Below are 13,260 nucleotides of genomic sequence, written 5' to 3'. Positions count from 1 at the left end.
CACTTTGCAAAGAGCTATTTTCAACGTCTTTCCGATTATACTTCTGAAAACGACCGAGTTTTAGCCCGTGATATATTACGCTCATTAACTTCTCATTCTTTTTCAAATTTATGTTGTCAAAGAATTTTTCTGATGATATAACACGATAAAGAACTCATTCTTTTATATATATATATATATCACATAAAGCAGAGAAATGATACGGCCACGATGGATGAGACCATAATTTTTTTTACACAATTTTGTTTATGTAGTTTTATAGCATGAATCGGTCTTTCTTGAAAAACTATCAGGACTGATGCTTCTTTTACCGATATATAACAGTTAAATCGAAAGCATTAAACTCACGTGCAACATATCGTGTAGCATATTTATAGGAGATCAAATCAGAATTCATCTCAGGGCCATCGTAAGACAAGAAAGGAAATGAAAAAGGAAAGATGATAGACGAGGCAGTTTCGAATCGACGTTTAAAGCAACTTTTGAGATCTTCCTCGGATATTTTTGATATTACTTTTATTTAATACGAAAACATCTTTCATATGAAAATGAAACATTCTAATTTACGTATGTATATATAGGATAATCCTTCAATAAAGATTTTAATTTTAATTCTGATTAATATTTTTAACTTTAATTAAATATTTAAACGTTAATTAAATATTTTAACTTTAATTAAAACTTTAATTAAAACGCAACTCTTTATGATAATCAAAATTGTTATTTTTAAGCTATATAATTTTTTACAAGTCCAGACATTTCTGTGCGTATTAATTTATTTCACTTACGAATGTTTTATGTGTTAAATGTAATATAACTTCGAAGTGTGTTAAAAATTTGATAACTCGGTAAAAAGACGTTATTTTCTTGCACTTTTAAATGGCTGAACTCCTTTTGCTTAGTACATTGCTCTCGCGGTAACGTTACTTTTTATACGACGCATTTCATTAACCCCCGTCCCGGGAGTCTGCCACTACGTTTGCATACCACGTAAGAGTATGCGTAGGTACGTGACTAATTGCGAACAGCATTAAAAGGGCAAAATTTACGTGTTGCGAGACGACGGGCGCGATTACGGAAGCGTAGCGAGGATGACGACGACAACGACAACGATGTTGCGGGAGAATCTCACGTTGCATGCGTAAAGCTGGGGATCACGCTATCTTCCCTCTCTCCCCCTCACCGACTTCTCGTTCGTACCTGCTCGTAATCCTCCCCTGCCTTCCCTTATTTGCCCTCGGGGCTTCGAGCGCAAACAGCGCAAGGATTACATGCTGTTTGCCGTGAATTGAAGCTACCGTAAATTCCGCGGTTTGCCGACTTCGCGAAGCGAACGCACTCGCGATGCAGCGCGCGACGCCGATCTGCACATCGACCTGTCAAAGCATCGTGCGGAATTGTAAAAGCTATATGATATAGGAAAATATGGAAATACGTTGGAGAATTAATAGAATTAATGGAATTTCATACGGAAACGTGTGCTGCTATCGAATACTGTTATGGAATACTATGGAATGTTTTTTTCTTTCAGAAAAATACTAATTTTCGAAAACTGTACGTCTTTCTGGGTTTTTGCGCGTATAACCTATATTTGAATGTTAAAAAGAGCCAGCGGTATTTCTGTACATCCTTTATGACAAGTGAAATTTTATTAATGGAATTCCGGACGCTTTTCTCGTGGCACAGTCCGACGCAGATATTTGTTTTGTCGTGTATAGATAGTTGATGTTACGCAATATGTGCACCATTAACCGGCCATTTCTTTTTTTTATTCTCGCGAATGGAATGATTTCACTATGTGAATACAGGTCGGGTTTCCGGGTAATTCCGGATAATGATCAAAGCCCTGGTGTCTGCTAATAACTGCATTAGTACGTTATACGTATGATAATTAAACGTGGATGACTAGTATGTGCGCGACTAGTTCATTGATATTAAATCACTGTTTATATTCGAATAATGCGACAATAAATTTTATCGTAAGTAATTGTCGGTTGCTTTTCTTTAAATATATAATCACGGATTATGAAATAATTGTGAGATTTTGCGTAAAATCAAAAATTATTTAATCATTTAATTTTTCCTATGTTTATTAAGAAATAAATAGTTTTATTTTGCAAGCAAAATTTTGTGCAATTATACAATATATAATAATATATTTAGTAATTTCAGAACTATAGATATCATATTTAAAAAAATATATATATATTTTTTAGTATTTTAATAATTATAAGTTAAATGATAAGTTGATGTGTAATTGTTAACGAGTTTTTCAAGCTGATATGCTGTTTAATGGATAGATTGTAATTGAGTTTCTATTAAAAATGCGTAGTTTTAGTTTGATTGTAAAGCGAAAAAAGCGAAGAGCAGCCGCTTTGAATGGAAAAAAAAATGGTCGAGTGGCCGCTCTAACAAGAAAAAGGCGCGTCGTCCGTTTTCATTCTGCTCGAATAACAATGGCTCGTTCTCACATGGGATTCTCATTAGAAAACTCGTGAGCAGATTCGATCTCCATTAATGGAGGCGACCACCTGCCTTTTCCATTGCGAAAAGTTGTTTTCGCCCCGTTCTTCCCCAAATCCACGTCGGCATCGAGAGTGTATTCCCATCGTGCCTCCATAAATATATCATTTGATTTTTTCTAAATATTTTAGTTTTCTGACCGAAAAGCCGGTTTATTTATTGATATGTTCTTTTTTTTATAAAGTGAATTCTTTTCGTTCATGAAGCGAATTCCTTTGTTTTCATCACCAATGCGAGAACGTAAAACTATTTTATTTAGAAAGAGAATAAGAGAAAATATAAAAAATACAGTCTAAGGCCCGACGTTACTCTCTTTATCTCTCCCTCTCCCTCGGCTTTAAAGAGAGAAAATAAAAGTTTTAAGCGTTCGTTTAAAAAAATCAAAGTTACATTGGTGCAATTGGACCTAAGAAAATCGAATTAAGAAGAGTCTTACTCTCTCGCTTTCATTTTTATTCCTAAATGATTATTGGATTTGAATATCCAGTGGTCATAATGTGCATGCTCAATTACCCCCATTGTCCTCGCGATCGATACCGACACAATCGATATACAATAGGCGTTCTCGTTTGTTTGCCAACCTTTGTGGACACCCACAAAGCTGGACGCGACTACGTGCTTGAAATTACCAGTGTAATCGACAGCATAGATCATCGGTACGTCTCCGGTAAACGAATGGTAACAGAATGCAATGGAATTTCAACAGCGTAAATCTCATCCGATCAACACTACCGCCACTTCCACGGTAGAAATCTATCGCAAAAAAGTATATATTTTATTTTTTTATACCGTTACTCCGTTTTCCAAACATCATTATGATTAAATTCATTCTTGACTAAATTAAACCTTGAAATTAAACTAACATTTTTTTTTAGTTAAATCAGAATATTTGCAATTTTATTTTTGAACCAAGATTTTCGTTCTGCATAAACAAACCGCGGCTCTTTTCATCATTTTCACCAAAAACATTAAATTTTAAAAATGATGTTTGCGAACGAGAAGATAATATATAATATGATCGATTAGCTTTTATTAATAAACGCCAAGTTTTAAATTAATAATTTATTAGTGATAAATTATATTTCTTGATTAATTACACTACTTGACAAAAAGTCACTTTTTTTCTCTCTGATGTGCCACATAGTACCTACCTCGAAGATTTTTCACGGTAAACACGATGAATTAGCGCAAAATTCGCGTAGACTATATACTTAGATCAGGATTTTTAGTAATTTGGAGTGTAATAATAAATTGAAGTGATTTTTGGTCATTGTCACACACTCCAATTTATTCCAAATCCTGATGTACTATGCAAATTTTGCCAGTGGCAATGCGCGCGAAAAAAATCTTCGGAATACGTATTATGATAGGAGAGACTTCGAATGTTGAACAGTGTTACTTATATATAAAAATCTTATGAAAGAAAAACACTCCTACTTGTACTCTCTAAATCTCTTAGAGTGAAATCAAACTCCAAAAGATTGAAAATTGAGCCAGTCTTTGAAAAAGGAGTGAAAATATTTTTACCTTTGAAAAAGAGAAGAAAATTTTCATTCTTTTGAAGTGAGATTTTATTTGTTTGGAGTAAGATTCACTCCAAAGGAATGAAATGTCACTCTTTTTTTTTTTGGAGTAAGATTTCGTTTCCTTGGAGGGAAGAATTCTCATTCCAAAAGAATGAAACTCTGCCACTCTTTTTTAAGGGTGAAAATATTCTCATTCTTTTTCAAAGACTGGTTAAATTTTCGCTCTAAGAGAGTTAGACGGTAAATTTTTAAAGAGAGCTCGAGATGAGAGAGTCGTAAGGTTTATTTTCGTTGTGTACTCGGCGTGCTGTGTATCAAGCTGTTCAAGGGTGCGCGGTCCCTTTGTAATTTCAGGACTGACGGTACGCGGCGCTATAATAAAGTATTCGTTCTCGGTTCGCGTCTCGCGCGGTTTCTGTTTCTCCCTGCGCGTCTCTAGCTTGGCCTAAGTAAATACTTGACGAGGCTGTAAACCTCAATATTGCGCCGCCTTCTCACTGCAGACGACTGTGCATACATCTGTCGAGCGAACCAAGCGAACGAGGAAGTTACTGGTGCCAATTGGACTGAATCGTGCTTAGAATCGTACGAGTACGTTCTTATTCCTTAAGATAGAATTGTCTCGTTTATTAACTCTGAACCTCATGTAACGTATAAGTTACGTCTCAGTTTTGTCGCTGAAACATCTTTTGTCGGTCGAACATCTAATTTTCATTTGCGAATAACAAATGCGTCCGTATAGTTTTTTAGAATTATGCGTGACGTATATTTAGAAAGATTTATTTTACCAATATTTTATCACGATTACCTTTACATGACTATTTTACAAAGGAAACGAGATATATCTTATCGTTCTCCATGACAGCCGAATTGCCGAACGTTCTTGAGGTTTATTGGATATCGCTCCATCTTCCGTGTTAGTTTATCAAATATATATATTTTCTGTTTGATAGGATAAATCTATCAGGTTCGCTTTCGTGTAAATAGATATATCAATAGCCCCCCTCCCCTTCTTCCTCCCTCTCTCTCTTCCACCTGACCGGAAATTTGTGAATTTATCGATGTCCAATTTCGCTGGATTTTCGCAATTTATATAGAGTTAGTTCTAATGAACGAAAAAACATAATCATTTTAATTACTCGATTACGATTTTACGAAAACTATTGTAATTTCTTGATGAATTTGAGTTTTTTTTATTTTGAGTACGATAATTGGGGAAAATTCGCGATGTCTAACTGCAACGAGAATAATATAACGTAAACATTGCAAATGATTACCGCATCTGTCTGAGAGCGGTCTAATTATCGGTTCACTTCGACTACACGGGTTCAACGCGTTTATTTAGCGCGCTGTAACGTGCAGTGATCGTTTCTAGTAAACGAGATTTCGTTAGGCAAGAGAGAACTGTCTCGTCGGAACATTGCCGTAGCTCTTTGTGCTTATGGCGATTTTGCGGAATTAGTTACGAATTGCCAGACGAATTACAATGACAGTTTCCGTCTGTCTCTGGCAATCTCTGGTTACGGCACGGGTAGACGAAATAAGCAGTTTGATTTCTCGCTTGCGTACTTTCTAATTGTCTGTGCACAGCCAGGAGTGCAGCATTCAGATAAAATGTCAGCCCCACAATAATAATGTATATTCCTTTTCTCGATTCTTCATATCGAAGTGACTGAGAGATGTGATTAACTCTACTTTTAAACGAAACTAGGCGAATAAAATTACATCTAACGAAAGATTTAAAGATGAATCAATGGTAGTAGTTTCACAATTCTCTCTTTTTGTCTTCCGGGGAGAAGCGTTTAAATAACGTATTCGATCGTATCGCTGATATATATTTCAATCGCATTGTTAAAATAGAAAGTAAATGGATAAGTGTATACGTAATTTGATCATTATAAAATATCCTTTCATGAGAATGTTGGTCACATTATTCTTTCAGCTTATTAATCGTTATCGACAAATATCATCGTACAATTGAATGAAATTCATATCAAAGGGAATGCGGTATCGTGCACCAGGTTTAATACGAAATATTCGCATAAAATGCTTTTATCTCGATTTCCGCGAGAGTATAAATTATCGCGTAAATCACAGTGATTTTAAATGTGAATTAGAGCGACGCGAGTGGCGCAAGTCTTTAGTCAGTTTAATCCCTATCAGCTTTCTAAGAGATTCTATCCATCAGTATGATTAGGGAACAGCCAAATAGCAAAAAACCGGAGACGATCGACAGTAATGCACTCACTTTCTTATCCCGAGATATGAAAAAGAGAGATGGATGGATTACCACTTAAATCTCTTTTCGCTTTAATGCATTGTTAATTGTCAGCTCGAAATATTATTTATTACGCATCGTGGCGTCATCCTGTATCGAGTATCATGCGAAAGAAAAACGATTTTTCAAAAAAACTATTTTTTTTACAGTAAAAGCCAATTTTTGGACTAGTCCCACAAGTTGATCAATTCATCATGCAAGCGCAAAGCGCTTGTCGTTTATTATATTTTTAAGGTAATCGGAGCCTGTCAAAGCGGCGAATCTGTCCAATTTTTTTTCAGCGAAATATTTTCAAAGGGTACGCAAAAAATGAGAGTAAAAAGAGCACGTGTGTCACTTGGAACGAGTAAAACCGCGGGGTCCGTCACCAAAAATGCGAATTAATGTAACGCCTCGCTCAGTTCGTTTTTCCCCCTTTTTTTACGCTTTTACAGTATGTTTGGCATCACCATGTTCGGATTCCTGCATGAACGCTATTTTCGCTTTTGAGAGTCCCCGGAAAATTTCACAACGCTGCGCACGAAGGGCTTCAGCTCGCAGAAATATTTCTCCCGACGGAGTAATTTAGTTGTTAGAGAATTTTTGCGGCAGATTCGCGTGCCGACGATAAAATATAAATTCAACCGTGCAAACGTGTTTCTATGAAGAATTTCAGCCGTCCTACTTCTATATACTTTAATGACATCTCAATATAATCGCGAGGTGTAAAAGGAATTATCATGTTAATTGATATAGCCTTAGACTTAAATAATATTAATTGATATAGCCTTAGACTTAAATAATATTAATTGATATAGCCTTAGACTTATAGACTTAAATAATATAGCGATGCTCATACCTTTATATTACAATCGTCAGTATTAAATTAACACTTCTGTATAAATGTTTTTATTGCTTGTATTTCTGTGACTATCTTATGTCCTTGTCACTGTCTGATAAAAATATTCTGGTCCGGATGCGGTAATACAATATTTAGATTCTGAAATCGGATTCAAATTTCAATATCTCGAATATCTCAATAACAAGAAACGTAATGTCTGCATTTATTCAATAATAATAAATTTATCTTGGTGCAAAATATCAGGTTGGGAAAGCTTGATATTTTTGTTGAACAAAAATTGATTATTTAATTTGAGTGTATTTATTAATTGTAATTGCTGATTTATATTTTACTCGTGCATATTCAAATAAAATTAATCTGGTGAAATAAGATGGGCGAGACACGATTACCTTTATGATATACAGGCATAATTTTCGAATTCAGGTACGGATGAAACTTCCGCCGAAACTTCATATCCCGCGAGAAAGAGTCGTCACGATAAATCTCGCAAGATATACGGAATAACTTCTTATTGCCGGAACTCTGCGGACGTAAATCTCGCTCTCCATGTCGTCGCTAATTCTGACTATGGCGCGTCACATTTCGAATCGCGAATCAATTTCCGAAAATCGATAAAACTCGGAGAACTTTTCCTTCCTATTGGTGCTTTTGTTGAAACTTTGATCGAAGCGGCTACCATTTTATTCATTGATAGCATCGTGGTTAAATCGCACGGATTATACAGGATAAGAAATGATAATCAATAAATCGGATCTTATGAATATAATCTAATAAAACGGAAATCACAAGCAAATCTGATTTAATTGTGTAATTATTCATTATAAATTTCTTTATGGCCTAAACGACGCTTAATCATTATAAAATCGTTTGGTAATTTTAAGGTTTCCTCAACCGGGCTAATTCCAAAAGTTGAAACACGAGAATGCACAATCGCGCACAAAAGTTCGTATATAATATATATCAGAGAAATTCTGCTCGTATGTATCTACTCTCTCGCCTGCTTGCCTCTGCAAAAAGCTGTAATGGAGTTTCGACGTTTGTCGGCATTGTTTCGCTATTTTGTAAGCCATCGAGAGCGTGGATCGTCTCTAACGGATTGCTTGATTTTACGGAACGCCGAAGGGTGAAAATGCAAGTTAGCAGATGGGAACGTCTGTGTTCGTCTATTTACGATCCTGGAAAACATGCCATTCTCTCTCTCTCTCTTTGTAATCGTCTCTAGAAGCTCTTTGAGACTCTTCGGAACTCCACTGAAATCGCAAATGCTTCACTCGATTCTCTGCCTTTGCGCTCGTTGTCGCAGCTAATCATTCGCGCAACTAATTAGTTCTTACGCGTTCTCTAAGCGGATTTAATGTCGCGTGCGTTATAAGCGGATCTTCAATGTCATTATATTACGAATTTATTATATATATATATAAAATTGTATATAATGACTTATGAAATATTAAAGGAATTTATTTAGCTTTGAAAATTTAAAAAACAAAGATTTTTTTAAATTTTCGAAACTAAATAAATTCCGTTAATATTTCATGAATATATACAATTGTTGTATGTCTTTTATATATACAATAAATTCGTAATATAATGACATCGAAAATCCGCTTACAACGCACGCAACATTAAATTGTAGTATATTCAATTAATAATTGAACTTGAATTATTGACTTCTGTTTTTTGTATTTTTATACAACAATTTTATCTAATATGTATATATTTGCTTGGATTTAAAATTAGATGTTTTCAATACTAACGCGAATCATAATGGAATACCTTCTCATTCGAATTGGATTTGATTTGCGACGCAATCGATTTTCCTTATCGTTTTCTCTCGTTTCTCAAATTCCAGTGATGCAGCCGTGCTTGATAAATCGATTTTCATAGATGTGTATGGGCTTGTTTAGCCATGACAAACCAGATTTTCGTGTATTTCATATCACCTTTTCCCTGAGGGATTCGATTCAGTTTGTCAAAAATGTTGAAAGGCAAATGAAAGCTTTAAGGAGATTATTGGTCATCGATACATTTTTTTTTTAGTCCGACAAACGAAATACAGCAATTAAAAAAAATTCTGTTTGCCAAATTGAAAGCGCAGATTTATATAAAGATATTAATCTGTAAAAAATATTCGATGACACACATATAGTTTGTTTGTAAAAAGAAAAAAAATATATAAATAAGGGAATTAAAATATTTCCCAATAAGAATTTAGATAAAACGGTTTTTACATTTATCGAGCTCATGTATACAATGCTGCCGTTTAATTAACTTTCTTTCGTAATCTTTAATTCCAGTTCTTGTGGCGAAAGAAGAAAGCGAGATTAGTAAAGACTCGAAATTCCATTACAAATATAAGAAGAGGAAGCAGACGGATAAAAATCACAAAATGGATGAAAATCAACAACGGGGACCGGTATTTCGGTCACTCAACAGTCAACACGAATCCTTCGTCAGATTTATTAATACAACACCTCATACTATTACTTTATACTGGATGGATTATCAAGGGCAGGCAATTGATTATGGCGATCTATCATCTGGGGACTACAGGGAAATAAACACGTTTTATACGCATCCGTGGATTTTCGTCAATAAAGAAACGGGCGACAGGTATGTGTAATGACAATGATCATTTACTCGCCGATAAAAATAATTGTATCAGCAAAAATCCGTGTGCAATAAACTATTTCTGAATCATGGGTAATCATAGTTTGCACTATTATAGTTTATGATCATAAAAGAATAATCCATAAAGATAGATCATAAAAAGATTCAGTTTATTACCTTGAAAACAACTTTTATTGCCACAATTTGATTCTTAAAATGCTACAAAAGGAATGGATATAATATATTATCCATATTTCTAGATTAGTTGCATTATTTTATATCTGCCTAATTGCTCAAATTGTTTTATCTATAAAGTTTAGGTTTTTATGGATTATAATCCATTAATCCATTTGTATTTCTAATAGAGATTATCAAGAGATTAGTAAAATATTTTATATGACATTCGTCCGTTAGTCCACAGAGTACGAAATATTTTCGAAATATTGGCATCAAAATAGACGGATTAATAATGACTAGGGCAAAACGAAACAGGTATTTGGTGGGCCAGCGTGATGTTTTCTTTCCGGCGCCGTGGTTTCTCCAGTACCGTGGTGTTACGCAGGACAAACTGCCGCAAAGAATCGAGAGGACCAACGTGTACATCGTGCTACCGATGTTTACTCTACAGCAATTGTCACTGAGAGTCATCAAAAACTGTCTTACGTACGATTCGCAGGCTTTTCATCTTGATATTCCACGGAGTCTCCAGTTAGAGCTTGTTACAATGCTACCGAAGAAATCTCAACCTTCGTGACATGTTTTCTCGTAACGTACTATTGTTTTTACGCACGAGATTACGCACATTGGGGTCATACCGCGATTATAATAATTTAATCAAAACTTGGACATTTTTTTGTAATTTTCGCAAAGATGAAGGAAATATTTTAGGAGTATTTAAGTATTTCTTTTTTGTATGGAAAAAAATTGAATGAATCTTTTCGTTTCTTTTTTTTTTATAAATACACGTACAACTGTATACCGCAGATTATTTAATGTCGTTGCATTACAAGTGCAACTCTCAAAAATATTTATTATAAATATTTCTTTGATATTTCTTGGGTGCAAAAATGTATATATATTTAATATAACGCATCGAATGTTGTAGAGCTTTTAGGATTAATGACAAAATGGGGGTGCATTGGTATCCAGTACTTCTTTACTATCCGATCGAATAACCGGATATCATTAGTATCCAGTAATATATATTTCTGGCTGAAATTTTATATTGAAAGTTTGTGTTGTTATTGATGCAGAATTCTATTCTTTTTTGTTGAACTTCTTGCGCAGTTTATGGTTTTGCACAGTTTATGCCGATAATCGAAATAGATTTAAAAAAAAATGAGATGTTTGCGAAAATTTGAATGCCTGGTTCTTCGCGTGGAGCATTTAACTTGAAATTTTGTATAAAATATATTTTTTTAATTTAGAAAAATTCTTTAAAGAATCAAGATATAAAAAAAACAGTTTGTTCGCAAAGTTGTCATTTTCATGCGTATTCATCTCGCAAGCATTTTATATTCATAAAATCATTATTTATAAGAGCGCTCGGTTATATGCCATAAGATATACACCGTTGTGTTTAATACGAATAAATTTCACAATGAATTCCATTGGTATCCTAACTCTGTACAACGATTTCAACGCCACTCAGGAAGTTCCAGGAAAATCGTCGATAATAATCTGAACTCGTTTCCGCAATTTGTTAGCAGAGTTCCGAAGGTATTAACCGGCTCCTCTTCTGCGCCTCGTCCTTTTCGCTCCTTTCACATTCCTCTCGTTTTCCACGTGAGTTCGATAGATATCCCGAAAAGTTTCCTTCGTTAATTAACTGTTAGTCAAGTATGGAGTCAAGCATGTTCAGAAATAAAATGTGTAGTAATGGATCCATCATCGAAATGTAATTTTTGTCAAATACGTCACAAAAATATTGTAATAAAAATATATTTACAGTTATATAAAATACAAAATATGTATGTTAAACTTACACAGAAACTGTATAGAAAAAAATATATTTTTAAATAATACCTGACTGTCAAATGATTTACACATTGAAACCTTCAGAAACTTTTATTTCAAGGAATCCATGTGTTTTGTAAGAGAAAACTTGCTTTTTGTAGCCGGAATAGTCGCTGAAATGAAATTTCAGTAAAACTTGATAAAAAATTTGACTATTCCACGAAACGCGAGTGTATGAAATATACATTTTTACTGCATCTTTCAGTACATATATTTTTATTATGTGCTCATATGTAATAAGAGATCGCAGGCGATTGAGAGAGGGGTATGGAGAGGTGGTGCAAAGAGGGCTGTCGGTAAGTCAATTTCCACCGCGGTTATTCGAGTAGTCAGCAATCGATTAAACACGCGCTAAATGGACTCTGGTCACTTCCTCTTAATCCATCCTGACCCTAATGGGTTTTAAACCGTCGCGGAATGTCATCGAACAACCAGTCTGCGGTCAAACTTGCCTATTTGGGATTAATATCCGTACATAACATAAATTCCGTATTTTGATCAGAGAGTATGTGAAGTTGACTCCTAATTAAAATCCTGTCATCGATAATGGAGTTGACAGTTAAAAGGAATGAACGGAATTTTAGGTATTGTTGTTCGATTATAATGTGAATTTTTCGAGAGTGCATTTTTACATTCGTTCGCAATATTTATGGGATGCAACAAAGAAAGGAGAAAACGGAGGAAAAAATAAAGATTGTGATCTATACAATCATTTCAAGAATACGAAATTGAGAGAAATAGAGGAAGACAAAGAAGAGTTGTGAAATTAAGGCAGGCCGTGGGAGCAACTAAAAATTTCTGTCATCTCGACATGTACAATAATTAGATCGAGATACTGATTGTAAATCTTGAACAAAGAACTAATTAAATGTGAACTACATATAAAATATCATTAGCGTGCTAACAATTCCCAAGTTGCTCTCTGCTCAAAAAAATACTACAAAAAATACTAGATTTTAATAAATATAGTATTTGGTTTGAATAGTCCTAAATAAATATTTAAATAAATGTAAATAGATATTTATTTGAAATGTAAATAGATATTTATTCCAAAAACTATTAACTTGATTTAACTATTATTTTTTTATTGAGTAAATATTTACTGTAAGCAAATGTTTACTTACTATTCAATACCATGTACCATTCAAAGAAATATGTATTAAGAGTTAATAAATTTTGTTTTTAGTGAACAATATCTTATTCTATTTATAATAATCAAAGAACAATAACAAATAAATGCATAGTTTTAGCGTTTTAGAACTATATTGGAATTTGCGAATTTTTTCCATAGCCCCCATATATTTTTTTCACGCGCGTAAAAGTTTTTCTTTCTTTTTATTGAAAATTTAACTGGCTGCTATTTATTTTTCGAGCGTTTCGGTGCTTGAAACTTTAAATATTTCTACCCGGTTGCGGGAATCGGTCGTTTCGAAAGTTACGGTGAGACGATTTTATATTGGGACGTGCTT

The 13,260-nt window shown here is 34.1% G+C and overlaps 1 protein-coding gene across 2 annotated transcripts in view; it reads left to right on the top strand.

Annotated features, from left to right (window-relative positions):
* The window catches only part of LOC105144469 (von Hippel-Lindau tumor suppressor homolog), a 54,450-nt gene extending 42,651 nt beyond the window's left edge, over nt 1-11,799 (top strand). Inside the window, exons 2-3 of one of the 2 annotated variants that reach the window (XM_011053386.2) lie at nt 9,463-9,778; nt 10,268-11,799. In XM_011053386.2, the coding sequence (XP_011051688.1) occupies nt 9,555-9,778; nt 10,268-10,529 (486 nt within the window). In that variant the 5' untranslated portion in view covers nt 9,463-9,554 and the 3' untranslated portion in view covers nt 10,530-11,799. Of the gene's footprint in view, nt 1-9,462; nt 9,779-10,189 lie in introns of both variants that reach the window. The other variant, XM_011053385.2, reaches the window with a different exon arrangement.
* Nucleotides 11,800-13,260: the final 1,461 nt, after the last annotated feature.

Source organism: Acromyrmex echinatior, chromosome 8 (assembly GCF_024713525.1).
Source record: "Acromyrmex echinatior isolate Ae372 chromosome 8, ASM2471352v2, whole genome shotgun sequence".
NCBI classification, from domain to species: domain Eukaryota; kingdom Metazoa; phylum Arthropoda; class Insecta; order Hymenoptera; family Formicidae; genus Acromyrmex; species Acromyrmex echinatior.
This window is presented reverse-complemented; position numbering and strand designations above follow the sequence as displayed.